This window comes from Eulemur rufifrons, chromosome 18 (genome assembly GCF_041146395.1).
Source record: "Eulemur rufifrons isolate Redbay chromosome 18, OSU_ERuf_1, whole genome shotgun sequence".
Classification (NCBI taxonomy): Eukaryota; Metazoa; Chordata; class Mammalia; order Primates; family Lemuridae; genus Eulemur; species Eulemur rufifrons.
The window spans coordinates 47,053,347-47,075,553 of NC_091000.1; the positions used below are offsets into that span (position 1 = coordinate 47,053,347).

The window sequence follows — 22,207 nt, forward strand, 5'->3', positions numbered from 1 at the left end:
CATGTTAACACACCAAAAGGGCCGTCCCAGGTTCCTGTGGAGTCCCACCACTGCACCCACACACTCTGTCAGGGCTCGGGTTGGGATCTGGAAAGGGACGTATACTGACAAAGGATCGCGGTGGTGGGCGGCTGGAGACTGGACAAAGTCAAAACATTAATAGCGTATAACGCTTTTGCTACTCTATTGTGGAGGGGCAGGGTACGCCCCCTTTTGTTTTTCCAAATAATTTTTTAAGGTTTAGTTGGCCTGTCCAGTAGAGTTATGTGGAGTGCCAGTGATGTGGCAAATGTTCCAGTCCTGTAAAGTAATCTGAAAGCAACTGCAGTGTAACAGGGTCCATCATCAGTCTTTACAGGATGAGGAAGCCCTAGATAAGCGATAGAGTTTAACAAATGAGTGATAGGATGGGAGACACCTCCCCTGATAATGGAGTGGCATAAATCATTCCCAACTGTCAACAGCTACATGTAGATATCGAAGGCACCTGAAGGCAGGGAAATGAGTAATGTCCATTTGTCAGAGTGAGTTAGGAGTTAAGCCGGAGAGTTAATCCCAGGTGATAAAGGTACACCTTGTACAGCCTGACAAGCTGAACAGGCACCTATTATGTGATGAGCTTGATTCTGGGTAATGGGAAACTGTTTAGTAAGCGTTCGAGTGTTTTGGTGAAAGAACTGATGGGACGTTATGGCATTTTTAAAGGCATTAGTGGAATATACATGGTAGGAAACAAGATGATCAACAGCATTATTTCCTTCTGTCAGAGGTCCAGGCAAAGGGGTATGAGCTTGAATATGAGAAATAAAGAGGGGGTGTTGCCTGATATCTAACAAGCACTGTAGAACAAGGAATTGTTGAAGTAAAGTTTGATTAGGTATATCCTTCATGACAGCATTTTCGATACGGAGAACGGAATAGAATACGTAATGGGAGTTGGTGATGATGTTTAGGGGTTCTAATGGGAATGTTTTTAAAGCTAATATAAGCACCCATAATTCTGCTCGTTGAGTGGAGGGAAAACTGGAGGTGGATAAATATTCCCAATCACCATCTTTCCATGCAATTCCTGCTTTAGATGATCATCCTGAGCCATCTATGAACATTGTCCGAGCGGCAGAAAGAGGTGTAGGGGAGAGTTTTGTAAGCGGTTGTACAGGAAGTAAGGAGAGAGTGGAGAGAAGCTTGTCAGAGGGGTAATGGAAGGAAAGAGAACCTACATAACTTGCAAGGGCTGATTGCCAAAATAAAGAATTACGTAAAGTTGCTTTAAAGCAGTTCTTAGGAATAAGGAGATATATAGTGTGTGGATCTAATCCAAGCAATTGTTGTGTACAACAGTGTCCCTTAATAATTAAAGGGGCAAAGATCTAGAAGGGGAGAAAAAGTTTTGGACGGAGTATGAGGTAAAAATAACCATTCCAAAGGAGAATGTGATGTGTTAATTGGCCCATAAGAGCGGTTGGAGATAGGGGGGTGAAGATAAATAAAGGAATGGGTTTCTCAGGGTCCACGCTTGACAGTTGACAGTAACGAAGGGCTTTGTTGATAGCGTGGAATTCCTGTAATGCCAGAGATGTTAATGAACGAGGTGAAGATGGATCTGGATCACCCTTTAACATATTAGTAAGATGATGTATTTGTTGGTTAGTAATTCCTAAAGTGGGATGTATCCAATTCACATGTCCCCAAAGTTGTTGTAATGAATGTGGTGTCAGGGTAGAAAGCAAGGAGATTGTTATTTGTTGGGGTCACAGGGAACGTGAAAAAAGTAGATAACTAAGATAGCGCCAGGGTTCGGTAAGTTATATTTTATCTGGGGCAATTTGCAGCCCATGGACGGCAGTATATGTTTGTACTTGGGCAAACAACAATAATTCTGCTTGAGTAGGAGCTAATAATACGTCATCCATATAGTGATAGATGATAGCAGATGGGAACTGGCACCGAGAAGGGAGTAGGGCTTGAAGAACATAATATTGACAAATGACTATTTAACATTTCGTGTGGAAGAACTTTCCAGTGATACCTGTCAGCCTGATGGGATTATTATAAGTGGGAACAGAAAATGCAAACCTTTCCCAGTCTTGTTTTGCTGGAGGAATTGTGAAAAAACAATCTTTTAAATCAATTACAATCAAAGGCCAATCTCTTGGAATTAATGACAGCTGGGGAAGACCGGGTTGTAGGGCTCCCATCCGGACTATAATAGCATTAAGAGCTCCTAGGTCCTGTAGTAAACACCACTCATTGTTCTTTTTAGGTATGACGAATACGGGAGTGTGCCAAGGGCTCAGGGAAGGTTCTGTATGTTCCACTTTAAGTTGGTCCTGGACAAAAGTTTTTAAGTGTTTTAATTTATCCTGCTTAATGGGCCATTGTTCTATCCAGATGGGTGAATTAGTAGTCCATTGTAAAGGTATGGGTTGTATTGGATGCACCTGAGCAATGGCCCCTAACGAAAAGGCTGGGTAGTTAGAAGATTTTGTTGTTCTAGCAAATCTCTTCCCCATACAGATTGGCCCTCCTGTAGGCAATGTTGAAAAGCGGATGGTTTACCAGAGGAGGACTAGAGATCCCCTTTGAGAAGGGTTGGAGGAGGAGGAGGTAGCTGCTCCTCCAGTTGAGCCACAGAAGGCAATGGTGAAGAGTATGGCAGGGGACGCCCGCTTCTGGCTTCTCTGGCAGAGCAGACGGCGGCGGTGGCGGCGGAGAGGGTTCCAAGGGATTAGAACCCGTAGGAACATGTAAGGGAGTCAGCGCTGTTCGCACCAGGCTCCATGTAGTTAACACGGCAAAAGGTACAGGAACCCCCTGCCCAAAATTCTTCTTAAAAAACTTCCCTACTCGCTCCCAGAGTTGTAAATCTAACGTGCCCTCATCTGGGAACATGGGGCAATGTTGCCTTACTGCATATAAGAGGTTCAACAGAACACTGAGCAGCTTTTAATGGTCGCTGCAAAGTGCGCAGATAGATTCGCTGATCTTTTGTCAGCCCTTACCCCATGTTAGGAATCCCCTTCTGAAACTGTACGCGTCGGTCCCTTTCCCAAAGCAGCGGAGGGGACTGTCCCTTACCAGGATGACTCTCCTAGTAGTCCGGACAACGAAAATGCTCACCGGACACGCGGATTCCCGAATCACTTCGGGGTCACCACTTCTAGGGGCTGCTTTTCACTCCTGAGCTCAGTAGCAAAGGAATGAATAATTACTCAGTGTTTAGAGAGAAGGAGAAAAAGCCTCCTCAGCTAAGTTCCTCCCCATATTTATTTCCAAGGACACGTGCAAAGGGTCAGGGCTGTTTGCTAATTTCTTTAACAACTTCCATACCGATCAGCTGTTTTCAGCTGACCTTTGCACACAGCAAACAAGCAGCTTCGGGCAGGCGTTTTCGCCTGACTCTTCACTCACCCTGCTCACGTTCTTTCCATCCATCCATCCATCCATCCATCCTTTCTTCTAGGCCCAGACCCCACAAAAGATCATGAGGTCTGAGTCATTAAGTAATAAAGTCCTTTGTCTCTGACCTAGGAGTCTAGTGTCTTCTGCCAGTATACATAAAACTGTGGCAGGTTAAATAGGGTGAAAACTTTATACTTTTTAAACATAGGGGTAATAATCACTGTTGTTCGGAGTGCATCCTTTTCCTTAACATGTACAAATACCATACATATTAATAATTACATCTATATAATCTTCCAAGAATATAGAATATATATTCTTATATCTCCTATATATAAGAAAATAGTATATATTGTTCCGATACTTTTTTCATTGATCACTTATCATTTTAAAGGCTAAATGGTATTCCACAATAGAACATGGCATGTGTAATTATTCCCCTGTTTATAGACATTTAAATTTTACCCTTTTTTCTACCATTAGCAATCCCGTTTACCTTTTACTGCCTTCCAGAATGTCTCTCTCCCTACCCCATAATCATGGTAACATTTCCCCAGTACTCCTAAGTCAAAGGATTTGTCTCATTGCTCACTACTCAATTAAAACATTGGTTTATTATTCTATTAATAGTAACAGGTCCTTCTCTCTTTCTCAGGATTTTACCACCTATTTAGCACTGATCACATTCTGTCTTATATTTCTTGCTATTGTTACATTTGCTGTCAAATAGATTAAAGCTTCCTCAGCTTAGGTGTCTGTTGAGATCACTCTCCCAATTGCATTACATGGTAGCCCTTGAAATATGCAGACGTGTATGCATTTTGACAGGAAAAGTGGTTGGACTTGTTTTGCCAACTAGCTAAATTAATCCATCTGATTGATCTCCTCCCTTCTGTTCTAGTCTTAATTCCTAAATTGGTCCTTTTTTATCCAAGTACTTATCAAGAACCCATCACCTGCCAGAGGCCAAATGAGGTGAAAGTGCTGAGATGCGCACCTATATGAAGCTCACAATGATGGTCAATCTTTTGCATTCTTCTTGGTTTCTCCCTTACCCAGTCCTGCACTTTACTCTTTTTTACACGTGCTCCAGAAAAATGAAAGTTGGTTAATTAGTCTCATTGGTCTGACAAGAATGAGAGTGTTTGCTGACACCCAGGAAAGGAGAGAAATGTCCTAAGACTACGGTTTTACATGCACTCTAATCGTCAAAACCAGCATATGAAATAGGCACTACGTTATTAAACCGATTTACACAAACGAGGAAACTGAGGCTTGGAGAGGCTTTAAAAATTGCCCTCGGTTCTCTCTGGAGAGTGGTGGAATCAGAATTTGAACCCAGGTCTAAAGGATTCTAGCGCCGGCACTCTTCACTCATTTCGCTCTGGGTCCTCACTTTCCGCTAAGGATGAGAGTGAGTCAAGCCGGGCCACTTTTCGTTTCCCTAGGTACACAAGGTTCTGCCAGATCAGTGAGCAAGTACAGTCTGAAAGCACAAGACGTGAATGGAGGAACGTTCCTCGGCGCCCCTCCCTAGTCTGACCCAAAGTCGCAAGCGTCCCAGCCCGCCCCTCTATGGGAGACAAGCGCCTGCGGTCCGGCTGAACTAAAACAGTAGAACGCTTCTTTTCCCGGCAGCGGTCGACTGGGGTCTCTCCTGAGGCGGCAGCTCTGTAGGACCGCTCCTTTCCTCGGAGGCCCGCTGGCCCGCTCGGTGCTTGGGCCTGCTGGACCACACGCTCACGCTCAAAGCCTCAGGCTATAGTCGACAACTGCAGAAAGGGCTGAGATAGGAAGCTGAGGGCCGCGGCAGAGGCAGGTCCCCAGGCATTCCGGAGATTCCGGGGTGGGCATACTTTTCGAGAAGGGTCCAGTGGCCGTGAGCCCAGTCCGAACCGGCTGCCAGTGTTTCCAGATCCACACAAATGGGTCCCCTCTTTATCCATGTAGGACCCCTGGGTCTCTTTCCAGGCCGGAACCCCAGTGTTTCGGGAGCCGGGAAATGCCGGCCCCTTTTTCCGGTTCTCTCGCGACCTCTAGCCACTTCCGGTTGCTAACGGTTCCAGAGCAACTCCCTAAACCGCTATGTGAGCTGGGCCCTCCCTGGACCAGAGACTAAAAACAGATGGGAGAGAAGGTCTGGCCGGTGAGTGTCGGAATGAGGGCGAGGTTGGGTGGTGGCTTCTGCTGTCTTCTGCTAGACTGTTGGGGTTGGGATTGGAGTAGGTATTAGGGAGCAGTTCAAAATTATGGTAATTGTTAAGATTATGGATATTGTTTAAAAATACAACAGCAACAATGCAGCGAGTTCATGAAGACCAAATACCAGTTAACTGATTTAAGCAGCTTTGAGAGGAAGAAAATGCTGAATTTAATGCTAACAAACAGACTTAGCAGGGCTCTTAGTAGGGGCTAAGACTTTTATAACACTTAATATGTGCCAGGGACTATTCTAAAATCTTTATATTGAGTCACTCATATAATTCCTACTTTATGAGGCAGACACCATTACAATATTGTTTTACAAATGGGGAACATGAGGCACAGAGAGAATGAGTTGTATCAGCCAAGATCATATAGCTAGTAACTGGAAGAACAGGATTCATACCTAGGCATTTTTCTCTTAACCTTGTGTTCTACCGCTATTCATTGATAACCTGATTTTTATCAGCTTAAGAAATGTGCTATCCAGTTGGAGGTGTAAGTTTGTGCAGAAACATGTCATTGTAGCAGTGTTCTGAATCTCATCGGGTTTGTTGGCAATTTGCCTTTAGACAAAGGGGTTCTTTGCCAAGGGTATCTTCCACAGAAAGTTTTAAGAAGAGAATAATACAAATTTTCATTTTAATAAATTAATTAGGCCCATCTCAAAGTCCCTTCTCCTGTTTCATTCTTCTCTAGATTCTTCTCTGTCCTTATTTTGTTTCTATTAGGTTAAATCATTTGAAATTGCTGGTATTTGACTGTTTTTGACCTACAAAAACAGCAGTTACATATGTTTAACCTAATACATAAACATCTTTTTATCTGAGAATTGAGGAGTCTATAACAATTAGCAGGTTGCTCTGGCTTTATCTCAAATATTCCTTAAATCTGTTTATTTCTCTTCCTATCCACTGCAAACCCATGGTCCATGCCATCATCTTTTTCTCACTTGGGTTACTACTGTAGCCTCTTGACTGGTCTCCTTGCTTCTGCTCTTTTTGCACTCTTGTTTCTTTAAGGAGCCAGAATGATCTTTTAAAAACAAAAATCAGATCATGTTCCACCCTTCCAGTGATGCCCCATCAGGCTTAGAATACACGTCCTGGCCCCTTCTCACCTCTCTGACCTAATCTTATGCCACTTTCCCCTTAATCTAGTGCTTTAAACACATGGCCTACTTTAAATTCCTGTAACATCCCAGATTCATTCCTATCAGAGACTTTGCATTAGCTGTTGCCTTTGCCTGGAATTATCCTCTGCAGAACTTCCCAAGGCTGGACATTTATATTTCAGTTAGAATGTCAGCTCCCCAGAAAAGCCTTTTCTAACCACTTGTAATAATCATTCAGGCACTGTTTCATTTCAGTTCATTATTATATTCTACATACCACTTATTTCTATTTGATATTTGTCTTGTTTGTTTGTTTCCCTTTACTGTAATGTAGGCTTAAAACAGCAGGGATCTTATTTATCTTATTCCCTGGTATATCCCCAGTGCCTAGAATAGAGGCTTAGGCACACAGCATACACTCAATAAATATTTGTTGAATGAATGCATAAGACATGGTAAAAAAGTCCTTGACATCATAGAACTTAGTCTCCCAGAAGTGATGTTGTTTGGAACATAGAGAATGGGACCTACCTTGAGGGTGAGAATATCTTGGTCAGTTCTAATAAATAGGAATATAATGGGATACAGCTTTATAATTTTAATTTTTTTAAAAGACAGGTGAAATTAATCTGTTGACTCACTGACCGACCCACTCTCTCGGATTGTTTCCTTTTATTAACCCAGTTTTGGGGAGGGAAGGTGTGGGATGCTATCAAATGATCAACAAGTATATATGAGTTCCCTCTAAGAAAGCCCACCTGGGGAGGGTGAACCACAGTCCGGATTCAAGCTAATGGCATAATTACCCTCAGATTACTCTGGATCACTTTCGAAATCCTATTATGCCTGGGATGAGGAATTCTCAGATTGATAAAGCATTCCCTCCTTCCGCAGGTGTAGTAGTTGATCAAGATAGGATTAAGAATGGGCTACACCAAAACGGAGTACCCACCCTTATCCTTCTTCCAAGGTGGAACAACTGCTCATAGACAGCACCAAAGTAGGGAATCCTTGTCCCTAGAAGAGCTGGAGAGCCTAACTATCTAACAGATTCATATACTCAAATTATTCCAGTAACTGAATTGAGTATCAGTTTTTCAATTTAATTAAAAATTAAATAAAATAAAAAATTTAGTTCCTCAGTTGCATAACCACATGTACCTAGTGGCTACTATATTAGACATCACAGATCTAGATCAAGGATAAAGTATCTATATTCATAGTTGGGTCAAGGGGCAAAGGAGGAGGTAGCACCAGAAGTGTGACATGAAGGGAAAGGGAGGTCTGCAAAAATGCAGTGTAAGCTCTTTATGGAAGTCACATTTGAAGACAAATTCCTTTCGTTCTCACCAGTAATTGAGGTAAGGCTTTCTAAAGTAGACTGCATTTTAGCATGATTGCTGCATAGATTTTAGGTACTCAGGGAATCATTTTCTGCTGTAGGAAAAGGGTCCAGTAGTGCTGGTCACATGTAGCATTTCTAAATAGAATCTTAATGTATATGATATGGAATAGTCATGGAAATCAGATTATTTTTCTACAGAGTAGTGGTTCTCAACTGGGGGCAATTTTGCCCCTCAGGGGACATTTGCTCCCAATGTTGTTCGGAGACATTTTTGGTTGTCACAAATGGGGAGTGCTAGTGACATCTGATGGGTAGAGGCCAGGGATACTGCTAAACATCCTACAATGCAGAGGACAGCCCCTCACAACAAAGAATTGTCTCACCCCAAATGTCAATAGAACTAAGGTTGAGAAACCTTGCTTTAGAGGATTTGAGTAAGAAAGACTGAGATAGCTACTCTTTTAAAATGTCAGCCTGACTCCCTTGTGATATTACTGAGGAGAGAAGAGGTTGTTTTGAAGCATTTCAGAGTTTCCAGTTGTATTTTCACTGTTGATGGACTTTGTGATTAGACTATAATGAAATAATTTCATGCTCAGGGTAAGAATATAAATCATTTAATAAATATAATATAAATAATCTGTGCTGTACACAAGACTTGAAGCACCTTGGGACCAGGAGTTAATCTATTCACCTTTGTATGGCTTGTATCATATGACCCACTGTCTCAAATATGATTGATGACAATATATTAGAACTATTAATACTTATCTCCCTCTTCTATCTTTCCCTATCTCCATCCCTTGTTTTATCTTTGTTCCTCTCCCCATGCCATTGCTCTTTTTAAAAATTATTCTCTTTTCCTTCCATCTTTTTCTCCTCTATCTTGTTTTTCCCTCTTCACCAATGCCCATTCATATCTACTACAGCCCCTCCCTCAACACTCATCTATTTCCTCCATTTATAGCCATTGGCTCCCTCCTTTAGAATCACCAGTTCACCACCAACCCCACTCTGTGTCTCAGAGCTGCCCCTCATATTCCCTATAGCTACCTCTTATAATCACTGTCTATCCTGACAATGCATTTGCTTTTGACACAACTCTGAGAAACTGCCTTCCATGTTCAGGGTTCTAGAACAGGTACTGTCCATCCAGGATGGCTCTCTGCTAGAATCCAGTGATTCTGAATACAATGTCCAACACATTACATCTCCTCTTCCAATAACCGTAACTGTGATTGAACTCAGTGCTCTTCTTTCCAACTGGTTGCACCCTGACCAGTTTCTTTGGTGGGTTTCTACATGCATACTTAATACCAGCAACTACTTACATCTCCTCTGACCTCGTGCCTCCTTTGCCTTTGCCTGCAGTTATCCCAGGTCCCACTGGCCTTTCTTTGCTTGCCTGTATCACTCCAGGCTGTCTCTGGCCCCATTTCTTTCTCTCTCTTTCTGACCTTGACCATTATCCCTCTTGTGCATAGTAGACCAAACCTGTGGTAGACACTGTGGTGGCAATTTGGAATCAACATCAAACCTAAAAAGGATAGCATGGTTGTAGTGCTCCAAACTACTCTTCACTCAGTGTTTAAGTAGAACTCTAAGACTAGAACAGTTCTTTGTATATAACATGTATTCAAAACTACTAGCTGAATTGAATGTTCTGTCATATAGAGAATGATAAAGGAAAAAAGTCTGCTATGCCTTTACCAGTTTTAGGAAACCTAATCTAATCTTGTGGTAGCCAAGATCATTTTTCTTACCATTGCAGAAGACTCTAAATTCAAGGAAGGGTAAGATCGGAAATATGAGTTTCCCCTTTAAAGATTGTGAACTGTTTTTAAGCATTATAGTGTTTCTCAGCAAGACTAAAGGGAAAGGGGGAAAAACCATTATTCTCTAAGCACCGAATTTTATTTATTAAGGATGTATCTACTACTAAAGAATTAATACTTTACTTTTTTCTTCATAACCAATAAAAAATCCTTTTTCCAGTTGTTTCAAATGCTTCAAAATATTGCTCAGATGATAAAAGTAAGTCATAAAACAAGAATTGGTATGAAACTTGACATTTTAAAAATTTGTATCAGTTGATTTAAGACAGTCAAAATAAATGTACATTTTAAAAAGGACCATTATGTCCAAGACATAAAAACTAAGTTTATCTTTATGGTGCTATGAGGAATGCTCTAAGATTCATCTTCCTGTAAAAATGATTCTGTTTTTTTTTTTTTCCTGATCTCAAACAAAATGCAAAAGCAAGTGTGCTTAATTGATATCTTCAACAAGAGATTAGATCACTTCTTCCTGATTGCCCTGGTGATAACTATTCCTAGAACCGGTCAAGGAACCAGAACTCTGTTCCTGGCAGTTTGATGGTGGTATGAATTAAAGTGTGCTGGGCCTTTAGGCCACAATTACTGTCATACTATAAAATCCTCAAATTAGGGATGTAAAACTGTTGGAAGTACATGAAATGCTAATGCATCCAGAAGCAAAAAGGGAAAAAAAATAGATTGTGCACTAAAGTATTGGTTTCCCAAGAGTCCCAGTGTAGGGTATCTGACAGGGGATGCTACTTTATAAAGGTAATCACAATCTTTTCATAGAGGTGAGGTGGTATATAAGCTTTCAGTTTGATATTAGATTAGATTTACTTTAATGATCACCTTCCTCCAATTATAATACTCTCCTTTTTCAAGGCCGAAAAAGTGCTGTAAAGTTTTTACATAATAATTTCAATTTGGGGTGTTTCCATTTTATCTACTGTTGCTATTGTAGCCTCTTCAGGTATCTCTTTAGCTGCCTTCCTGAACTCAGAATCACACAATATCAAGGCTAGGAGATACTTTACCAGTGATTTTTTTTTTTTTAGACAGCAATGTTCTTTAGAACTTTCTGTAATGATAAAATTGGTGTATATATGTGCTGTCCAATACAGTGGCTTCTAATGTGGCTACTGAGCAGTTGAAATGTGACTAATGTTACTAAGGAATGGAATTTTCCATTTTATCTGAGTTAATGTGGGTACTGGCTACCCTATTAGACAGCCCAGTTCTAGACTAACTCTTCCCCATCTCCCTCAGCTTACAATAACCTGAGATCCAAAAGAGATTTATTTAAAGTTACAGATCCTTCGCATACTCTCTCATTCCCCTCCCCAGCAGCTTCTACTAATCACTCACTGCTTTCCTTACTCCTTTAATGTTTTCCTTAGCTTCCTGTCTTTTTTTTTTAGAGACAAGGTCTCACTTTTGTTGCCCAGGCTGGAGTGCAGTGGCATGATCATAGCTCACTGTAACCTTGAAAGCTTTGGCACAGGTGATCCTCCTGCCCCAGCGTCCTAAGTAGCTGGGACTACAGTTACATATTACCATGCTTGGCTAATTTTTTTTTTTTTGTAGAGACAGAATCTGGCTATTATCCCAGGCTGGTCTCAAACTTCTGGCCTCAAACAGTCCTCCCACTTCGGCCTCCCAAAGTGCTGGGATTAGAGGCGTAAGCCACCATGTCCAGCCAGCTTCCTGTCTTTTCTTATACCTTCTTCTTTATGATTGGCAAACAAAAAATTTCCACAAAATGATCACATCCCCTACTTTTAAGATCACACATGAAAAGGATAAATATTTAGGCCATTATGTCAGTAATGATGGAAAACAAATAAATTAGCGTTGTTTTAGTTCTTAATTTCAAAAGTAGTTTTCATCTATTTTAACTTGTTAGCACATACCTGGTGGGCCTCTATTATCATCTGCAATTTATAAAAGGAGAAATGAAGGCAGAGAAAATTTGAAGGTCTGTCTAAAGTCATACACTGAATGGTCAAGTAAAAAGGAGCCAGAGGTAGAATTCACTGTCTTTCAGCTAGGAAACATTGATCTTGGGCTGCAAGTGGGCAGTGCTGTCAGTAGACAAGGCTTTCTGAAATAACTCTTGATTCCTCCCAAAAAACTGAACTAATTTGAAATAAAGATATTTTACTCAGGTAGATTCTTTGGTGCCAGAGAAGTTTTTAATGATGATTGATGCTTTGTGAACATTCAGGAAACTCATAAGGTCTCTAAGGTAGAGTATGATAACTAGTTAGGCCTGAGCATCTAAAGAGATTTTGTTATTAGTACTGCCTCCACATTAGTAGAGTTTATTTACTGTATGAATTCTTTGATGTCTAATAAGAGCTGAACTTACTCTGAAGGGCCTTCCACACTCATCACACTCATAGGGTTTTTCACCTGTGTGGATTCTCTGATGCTGAATAAGACCTGTGCGCCCACTGAAATCTTTCCCACATTCTTTACATTTATAAGGTTTTACTCCAGTGTGTACTCTATGATGTCCAATGAGATGTGAGCGTTGAATGAAGGCTTTTCCACACTCATCACATTTGTAGGGCTTCTCTCCAGTGTGAGTTCTCCTGTGTTTACTAAGGTCTGAGCTATGACTGAAACTTTTTCCACATTCATTGCATTTATATCGTCTTCTCTCCCTCTGTTGCCATTCAAATCTGCCCTCATTTTCAGCAGCATCTTTGGTTTCAGGATACTGAGGCATATCTCTGTTGAGTCTGTCATTTATCTCCCCAAGGAATTCCATGTCTTTGGGAACATCTTCCTTCTGGGACAGCTCTTCATTTTTAGTCCTGGTTTTATCACCTGTAACAAACAGTACACAAACAGGTCCTATTCTAGGTTTGGGAAGCAAAAAGCCTATTGAACAAAGAACATGTCAATGTTATAAATAATGAGAAAAGTCACATACAACACACATATCAAATATTTGGCACCATCTTATTTTTGGTACCATCATATCATATAGTCACAATATAGGGAAGAAACTAAGAAGAGCCCAGTAAGGAAGATAGCAGTAGGATGAATTATTTGAAAGTAGATTAAGAGAGGAAAAGGCAAAAATGGAGATCAAGGGATTACCTGACAATCCTATGCAAAGGCAGAGTGGTAAATGGGGGGACCATAGATATGCTAAGGATAATTAAGAAGGATAGGCAGACAAACCAGAGAACAGAGATGGGGAGGGAGGTAAAAGTTTGGCAGAAACATGGAAGGGCCTAAAATGTAGGTGGTAAGTGGGAGTAAAATCGAGTAAAAATGCCTGGAGAATTTTTTTCCTAAAACTAACATCCTCACCATCATCTCCTCATGTCTAAATCCTAGTTCAGTGGTTTCTAACTTTATTGTACATCAGAATAACCTGGATGGCTTATTAAAACACAGATTGCTGGGCTCCTCTTCCTCCACCTCCAAGCTTCTGATTTGGTAGGGCTGGGGTAGAGCCCAAGAATTTACATTTCTAGCAAGTTTCCTGGTGAGACACATACTGCTGGTCCATACTTGAGAACCACTGGCCTGGCCATTATTCAAGGGCCATCTCGAATGCTATCTTCTCCAGAAAGTCTTCCCTAATCTCCAAAAATAGATGTGCTCATTCCCTTTTGCTAATTCTTATGTCCTTAACCCAAGGCTTAGCATAGAACCTGGTGGACAGCAAGTATTCAGTAAATATTTGAGTTGAATTCCCTAAGAAAACAGCTATTTTGATGATTTGGAGAGGGTACAAGATACCACCAATTTGGTCATGCTCCACGCTGAAACCACCATCTCAACAGACCTAGGCATACCAACTATACAACTACCATTGATTATAGATAGTTTTATTAGTTCCTTTGGCATAACAGAAGAAGCTGCAAGAGTACCAGAACATTTTAATGCCTGGGCTGGGTATGGAAGGCACTGGGTCTGGCCTACCTGAGTCCCAAGAATTCACATCCTCATTGTAATAACCATAACTCCTTCCTATCAAATCTTACCTTCCTCCTTATAATCATTTTCATCAGGCAGCTTTCTCAAAAGTTTGGCTGTTTGCTCTAAGATAACATTGTTTTGGAATCCCAATGCCACATTATTTCTGGCAAGAAATTAAGCAGACTAGATTGGAGCCAGAAGGTTCAGATTCCAGTCCTGGTTCTTCTGGTAATTGTCTAAATTTTGGTAGATGATAACCACTTTGGTTTCCTTATCACCTGTGCTTTCCTTCTTACCTATTGTTTGAATGACCAGGTAAGTGAAGGAATGTATGATAAAGTAATTGGAAAAGTATAATGCATTGACAGAAGTATCACAAAGTTAGTAGGGTGGTAATTATCAGGCAAATCCTGGAAATCATAGACACCCCCATACCACTAGGAAAAATGATCTCAAACATCAACATACTGGTTCAACATCTTCTCTTACATACTGGAGTTACTCCTGGTTGGCTTCCCTGTAGGTTATGGATGAAGATGAATATTTAAAAAAAAAAAAAAAAAAGACACAAAGAGTCAACACCAATAGTCCGTTCACTGTCTTCAGAGTAATCTACCAGTCCTCAGGATGAGTATCTCTCCACGACTTCAGGAGAAAGCTGGAGAAAAATCTCTCACTAGGACTTCAAATGATATTTTTAAAAATACAGGATCAGTTTTCCTCGATCAGCAATTCAAATTATAACCTTTTCCCTTAGATCTATAATTGAACAATGTAAAGAATAATGTATGGAAACTGTCAAATACAAACTTTTCTCATCTCAGGGATCTGCAGTCTATTTCTTAACCAACTGAATTTTAGGGTCTTGTTTATGACTCTCTTTCAAGTGCCAGCCTACTAGGATTCCAGGAGACTTTGTTTCAGAACTGACAAAATTAGGAATATTTGGTTTTAGCATCTTCTACCAGGGCCATTTTTCCAATGTTATTTTGGTACGTGTAATACTAAAAGTCCTTATCAGTTACAATTCCAGATAGGCTCAAGCCCTCCTGATCACTGAGATGAGGATAAGTCCACAAAGATCATTTAATAACCATGTTTACTAGCTGCTGGACAGTCTAGGGGAAAAAGGACAAGTTTGGATGCTAAGTGAAGTAAAACTGGAACAGAGTTAAGAAGATTGACTGGGGGACCTTATTGCTAACAGAGAAAGTCAGTGTTGTAGCCTATAGCATATCCATAAAGATTTCATTTACTTTTGAAACAGTTTTAAATGTGTTACAAAGAATTTTAAGATTCAGCTGTCCGAGCTCTTCTGTCATATATAAAGATAATTTGTATTAAGCAACTACTGTTATAATTCCCAATAATATGTATATGGAAATGATCCCCGTTACCCTAGCTAACAGCTAATACTGGCTTCTTAGTATGGATACAATGAATTTTTTAAAATAAGAAATACTGCATAAAAAAAACACTGTTAGTCTCTATTCAATAGTACATTTATTTTTAAAAGGTATTGGCTTATTGGTATATTATCATGATCATTTAAAAAATTTGTTCTGGGCTAGCAGGGAGGAACTCCAGGTTCTGATTCTAATCTCATTTCTGCCTCTAACTCCTTATGGAAACTTGGACAAGTCACTACCACTGTGGGTATAGTTCTTCAATTGTACAATAAGGGTTTGGAACAGATACTATGTGCTTATAAGAAAGCTGAAAGGCACTTCTTGAAATGTATGTGTTGTGGCTTTTGCAGGTTTTATTTTGGTGTTTTTTTGTTTTTTTTTTTTTGAGGCACAGGCTCACTCTGTTGCCTGGGCTAGAGTGCCGTGGCGTCAGCGTAGCTCACAGCAACCTCAAACTCCTGGGCTCAAGCAATCCTACTGCCTCAGCCTCCCGAGTAGCTGGGACTACAGACATGTGCCACCATGCCTGGCTAATTTTTTCTATATATTTTTAGTTGTCCGGTTAATTTCTTTCTATTTTTTAGTAGAGACAGGGTCTTGGTCTTGCTCAGGCTGGTCTCGAACTCCTGACCTCAAGTGATCCTCCCAGGGTGCTAGGATTACAGGGGTGAGCCACCACACCCAGCCAGGTTTTGTTTTGTTTTTGCATGTCTTTTTCAGCAGGGAATGTGGTGGTGGTGGTGAATACAGATAAAAATTGCCAAAGGTTGCTGGTGGGGTGTACCTTAGGGGAAAAAGAAATCATACCTATACTGTTCAACATAGACAAAACAGGTGCTTCCCTAAGAATTCTCAGGCCTCACAGATTTCCTGAAGCATCATATTTTAACTATATAGTATTCCCTTGAAAGATTATTTTGGTAGCAGCACTTGTATAAGCCTCTACAATTTTAAGTATTGGAAGTGTGTATTTTTCTGGACTTAATGCTAACAGGAAGCAGAGTGGAAGTAGTCCAGAAGTATTTATAGAAAAACAAACAGAGAAGGACAGAAGGACCATCTAGAATTTAAAGTTTTGAATAGATAAGCCAGTAGTCATAATCAGTAATTGTGTTAAACATAGTGAAATTAATTTAGCATGTTGACATTTAAATTATTATTGTGACCTGTTTTATGAGTGTATGTCCTGTCACCTCCCAAATTATATGCCTCCTCATAGAAAAGAGGTGAAGACTCCACATAGTTAAGCTTACTAAAGCTTATTAAAATGGTCTGCACCTATTAGTATCTGCCCCCAAACTACTCTTGCTTAGACTATCATTAACTTCTAAATGTCAAATTTAGTGAACTCTTATCAGTCTTCATCTTGTGTCCTATTAGTAGCATTGGCTACGGCTGATCTCTCCTGGCAGAAACAACTCCAATGGCTTCAGTGACACCACTCTCTTCTGTTTCTCTTACCTCTCTGACAGTCTCTGCTCTGTCTCCACAAAATCTTCTTCCTTCTGCTTCTTGAAGAGAAGTTAACTTAAGTGTGTTATCTTTGGATTCCTTACCTCTAGCATGGTGCCTGGCATATAGCTGCTGTTCAATAAATGTTCAATGAAAGACGAATGAATGAACAGACAGGGTGTTCTCAACCTCACCTCTAAAGCCAAACAATAACCAGCACTCCACTCCTAGAGTTAAAGCACTGAAAGAATCCTTTAAATTATGTATAATTGAATGTCATCCTTTCCAGATATCAGCTAGATATCATATATCACAGATATCGCTAAGATATAACACCTTAAGTCAAAATAATTTTTCAGATTAGGCAAATCACCTGGCAGGGATCCCAGAGAATGAGAGAACTATATTGGTAAAATTTAAGTAATAAGAATACAAAATAGCTCAGAGTTTAAGGTACTGCACAGCAAAGGCATCATGGACATGAGAGCCTATAGAGAAAAGGCAGGGGACACTGAAAAGGGTAAGATTTGGGCAAATTGGAATTTAAAATTTGTCTGCTTTTTAATGGAATCTGGGGATACACTAGATACTCCAGTTTATAATTAGTGAGCTGGAATGGGGGACCAAACCCAGTCAACTTCACGTACAGATAAAAAAAAAAAAAAACCAAAAAAACCCTGCTGTTTTGACTGATCCTTGCCCTCTACTTCTTTCAGCATGTGAGTGTGTTGTAGACTGACTTGTGTCCCTTGTGTCCCACCCCCTCCGAATTCCTGTGTTGAAGTCCTAACCCCCAATGTGACCATATTTGAAGACAGGGCCTTTAATGAGGTAATTAAGATTAAATGAGGTCACATGGATAAGACCTAATTCAATAGGACTGGTGTCCTTACAAGATGAGGAAGAGACACCAGGAGTGTGAGTGCACAGAGAAAAGGCTATGTGAAGACACAGCGAGAAGTATGCAAGCCAAGGAGAGAGGCCTCACCAGAAACTAATCCTGTTAGCACCTTCACCTTGGACTTCTAGTCTCCAGAACTGTGAGAAAATAAGTTTCTGTTGTTAAGCCACCCAGTCTAGGGTATTCTGTATGGCAGCCCTAGCTGAATAATACAGGGTGCCATAAATTTTCCTGTCTCAAAATGTAAATTTAAACCAATTTGGAACTAGAACCATTAGATAACAAATAGAAGTATAAGGTATTATTAACTCATTTTGAATTATGTCCTAAAAAACAAAACAAACAAAAGGTATTATTAACTTGAATGATTAGTTAAATTTCATTTTCCACCCCTTGGGCCAAATAGCAACTTCTATATCTAGTGAAACTAAAATATAATTCTTTTCATGATGGGGTAAAGGTAAAAAGAAGAGAAAATTATCCATAGTGAGGTGGAAGACAAGCAGGAAATCTTTAAAAGGAGAACATGAAAGTGAGAAAGTTGTACTCTAACCTAAGAACCCACCTCTTCCCTCATACACTGAAAACTTTCGCTCCTTACCTTTCCGTTGTGACTTCCCAGATTCCTGCTCCAGCTGGTTCTTCTTGGGATGGAGCTGGACAGCCAGTGACTCATATGACCTTCCCAAGGGGGCCAAGAGTATGTCCTGTCTTTCTGAATTGGCTGGGACCTGGGAACAATGAGGTATGACTAGACTTATAAACTAGATTTTATGGGAACTGAAAGAACTTCAGATTAAAAAAAAAATCAAAAGCAGTATCTGCCAGGGACCCAGGGACAAAGAAAGTTGGACAAATTTTCATTCAATTGTAAATGGCAATAATGACTAAGAAAAAGAGACAGAGCTAATCTCTACAATTCAGGACACTAAAGAGTAAAATTCAGTATCTCTTCTCTCATTGATCTGCAGAGGTCCAGGATCAGAGTCCTGGGATTTGGAAGGTACCTTAAAAATCATCTAACACAATTCCAGTAAATGGGGGTGATTCTTCTATAACCATGCTGTCCAATATGTTAGTAACCAGCAAAATGTGGTTACTGAGTACTTAAAATGTGGCCAGTACAAATTGAGACAGGCTAAGTGTAAAATAAACATCAAATTTTGAAAACTTAATACAAAAAAATCTAAAATACCTCATTTTTATATTGATTACATGATTGAGTTAAATAAAATATACTTAATTTCACCTGTTTTATTTTTAAATGCAGCTACTAGAAACTTTAAATTACATATACGGCTCACATATTTCTATTGGATAGTACTATTCTGCAATATCTTCTTTTTTTTTTTTTTTTTTTGCAAGGGGAAGGGGCAGAAAAAGGATATCTGCAACATCCTTGACAGCTACGTGAACCTCTACTAGAATACTTTTATGGAGAGGGAGTTTCTTATGGTGTAGCCCATTTTATTTATGAGCAGCTATGAATGTTAGACAATTCTTTTTTCCTCTGATACCTGTTTGCCTTCCTGTAGCTTCCCACTGATCCTAGTTTTCCAAACTGGCATAAAATTAGTCTAGTGTTTCCTCTCTCTTTACCCAGCCACACTTTAGTTATTTAACATAGATAGGTCCCTCTCTTAACCTTGTTCTTCTCTAGGGTACACATACTAAATACTTTCAGGTGTTCTTTCACATGCTTTTTGCTTTGGCCTGGTCCATATACCCTGATCACTCACAGCCAAATGACTGCCCCTTCACACCTACCTGCTTTCCAGGTTCATCAAGTTCTTTCTCCAGATCTTCCAGCACAGTCACCGCCTCCTCTCCAGTCTCTGGATGATGTGCCTGCACCCATGCTTGCAGGTCCCTAGGAAGAATGCTCAGGAACTGTTCTAGCACCAGCAGGTCTAAAATCTGCTCCTTGGTATGGCATTCCGGCCTCAGCCATTGGCAGCAAAGCTCCCAGAGCTGGGTAAGAGCTTCACGGGGTCCAGGTGCATCTTGATAGCAGAGCTTCCTGAAGTGCTGCCTGAAGAGTTCCCTCCTATGAGGACTGTACTTTTGTGAGATGGAATCCTGTCCCCAGTAGTGGTCTTCTGCCTTAACTATCAGAAGTCCTTTTTGTTTCTCAGGTTTCAGGGCTGTGGACATTCTAGGCTTTCTCAGGAGATTAATCCTCTATCTGGGATTGATTCAAGGAGAATCTCTTAGGATCTTGCCTCAGAGACACTCCTAAAGCATAAAAAATCATAACCATAAAGGAATGACAAAAGCTGCTGCAAACATAAACACACACTAATGAAGCCAAGCCACTAGAACTGAGTCAGAGAAAACAGCTTATAGGAGGCTGTAAAAAAGAACAGTGACACAAGGACATGATCTGAATCTGCTTTACTGTGTAATTTAGAGGAGGTGATTAATACTTATCTAGACTAGAGCTACAAATCCTCATGTAAAATTCTCAAGTTTCTTATAAGTTTAATATATAGATTAAATGAGAACGTATGCAACGTCCCTGGCATGGCAGCTGGCATTAGTAAGCATTAAATAAACCCTGAGTATTATTAGCTTTGTTAAAAGGCTCATTCCAAATCCTGAGAAGCATGGGTTGGCTTGTGTCCACAGGATTCAGTGGTTTTAGGGCATGTGCGCCATGCCCTAGGATGGGGGTCAGATGAATGCCTCCGCAGAGGAACCCTCTGAGTCCCCCTTCAACCCTGTCCTCTCTGGGAAGGTCGGGCCAAGTCCTCTTGTAGATGTGTCGAGAGATGGGAGGAGGGACAGGAGCATTACACTATGTCCGCAAAGGGGAGGGGGTTGCTGCTGACCACAGCTGTACTCCGTCCTCTCCTCTTCTCCACCTGGGAGCCGGAAGATACTCACCTTACACGCAGAGGGTAACAGGTGCGACAGCTGGTGTCCTTTGGACAGCCTCGAACAAAGGCTAGACTCAAAGAGACCAATTGGCGCCCGGCCACTGGCAGCCGGGCACTTCCGGGCCGCTCTAGGAAGCTTCACCTCGGTGGCAGCGGCAGGGCTTGCCTCCCCTGCCCTAGCCGGTGGAGGACCCGGTTTCTGTGTCTTTTATTGATGGAATTGCAGGTATTTGGAGCATGTCTTCTTAGCGTTGTTTTTTTTTTTTAAATTTTTTTCCTACTCAAGATTTTTTTAGGTTTAATTATTAAATAAGTAATATGGATAAGTAATACATTCACATAAATTTATTAAAAAGAACAATGTCCCCCCAGCATGTAATTTAACAATGTTTTTTGTGACATGATGTATCTTTCCGTAGATATATTACAGATATATGTTACCCTTGCTTTTGTCCTGCTACAAAAATTGTAGCACTTCTGTACCTTGCTTATTTTTTCTTTTACCAGTTGATCTTGGAGACGGGTACACAAAGGGGTTCCTTGATCTTGCTCTATTTTTTAAAAACTGGCACAGTATTCAATTGTGCATATGTGCCATAAGTTATTAATAACTACCTCATTGATGGTCATGCGTTTGTTTCCAGTTTTTTCCCCACCGCTGCAATAAATTACTGTGAACATACATCATTTCTCAAGGATATATCCATAGTCTGTATTCCTAGAAAAAGAATTACCAGAGCATGGAGTAGGGACATTTGTACTTTTGCCAGAACACCAAACTTAGAACCCACTAGCAATGTTCTTGTTTACCTATGCTTGTCAACAGTGTTATAAAATATTTTGATCTTTGCCACTGGGTAAGAAATGCTGTCTTAGTTTTTTTCCTCCCTCTTTCCCTTCCTTCCACAAATCTTCATTACTTAACTTCTATGCCAGGTACTATTCTGGAAGCTGGAACTACAGTTTTGAGCAAACAATGCCCTTGTGTTCATGGAATTTATAATCGAGTGTATGTGTGTGAGATGGGAAGGCAAGCAAAAAACCAGAAAAATATATACTGCATTTGATGGTGTATGTCAGTGCTAAGGGGAAAATAAAAAAAAAAAAAATAGTGAGTTTGGGGTGAGAATGCAGCGATGCAATTTAAATAGAATGCTCACAGAGGACCTCATTAGCAAATTGACATTTCAGCAAAGATGTTTCAGGGAGAGGGATAGCAAATGCAAAGGCCTGGAGCTGAGCATGTTTGAAGTATTCTGGGAACAGAAAGGATCCTGGTGTGGCTGCAGCTGAGTGAGCAAAAGAGTGCTGGGAGTAGAGAGAGGGATACTGAGGGTGAGTGGAAAGATGTTTTTACTCTGAGAAGCCATTCAATGTTTCTGAGTATAGGAGTAATGTGATCAAACTTAGATATTGAAGATATTTAGGCTAATGTGTTAAAAGTAGACTTGTATGTGAAAGGGGGTAGGGCAAGGGAAGAAGCAGGGAGACAGGTTGGAAAGCTATTGCTACGTTGGTGTAGGGAGGGCATTTTGGAGAATGACACAAAATCCTAAAGACATAAAACCAAAAAGCCTTAAAGGAAAGGATAAATGAAACTGGTTGTAAAAATTTAAAATTTTTGAATGAAAAAATAAAAACCAAAAGTGAAAAAATGAACTAAAATATACCACACATCTAAAAGATACAGAGTTGTATTTTCTTAATATACAAAGACCTCTTACATAAAAATGTGAACAAGCCA

General features: G+C 40.3%; 2 protein-coding genes across 5 annotated transcripts in view; both read right to left on the minus strand.

The window, feature by feature from the left end:
* Positions 1 to 12,053: 12,053 nt before the first annotated feature.
* ZSCAN16 (zinc finger and SCAN domain containing 16) lies at positions 12,054 to 20,539 on the minus strand. 4 transcript variants are annotated; one of them, XM_069493326.1, is made up of 4 exons: positions 20,471 to 20,539; positions 19,439 to 19,769; positions 18,186 to 18,315; positions 12,054 to 12,715 (listed from the first exon to the last, which is right to left on the minus strand). In XM_069493326.1, the coding sequence occupies exons 2-4, from the start codon at positions 19,736 to 19,738 to the stop codon at positions 12,195 to 12,197; spliced, it is 951 nt and encodes a 316-aa protein (XP_069349427.1). In that variant the 5' UTR covers positions 19,739 to 19,769; positions 20,471 to 20,539; the 3' UTR covers positions 12,054 to 12,194. The 4 variants fall into 4 exon arrangements, with proteins under 4 accessions (XP_069349427.1, XP_069349425.1, XP_069349424.1 ...); XM_069493324.1 differs by having other exon boundaries at positions 19,352 to 19,769; XM_069493323.1 differs by having other exon boundaries at positions 12,054 to 12,769; positions 19,352 to 19,769.
* LOC138398794 (putative olfactory receptor 1F12P) overlaps positions 20,377 to 22,207 on the minus strand; it is a 38,263-nt gene continuing 36,432 nt past the window's right edge. The window contains 1 exon segment of the mRNA XM_069493263.1: positions 20,377 to 20,448. Coding sequence (XP_069349364.1) covers positions 20,377 to 20,448 — 72 coding nt within the window.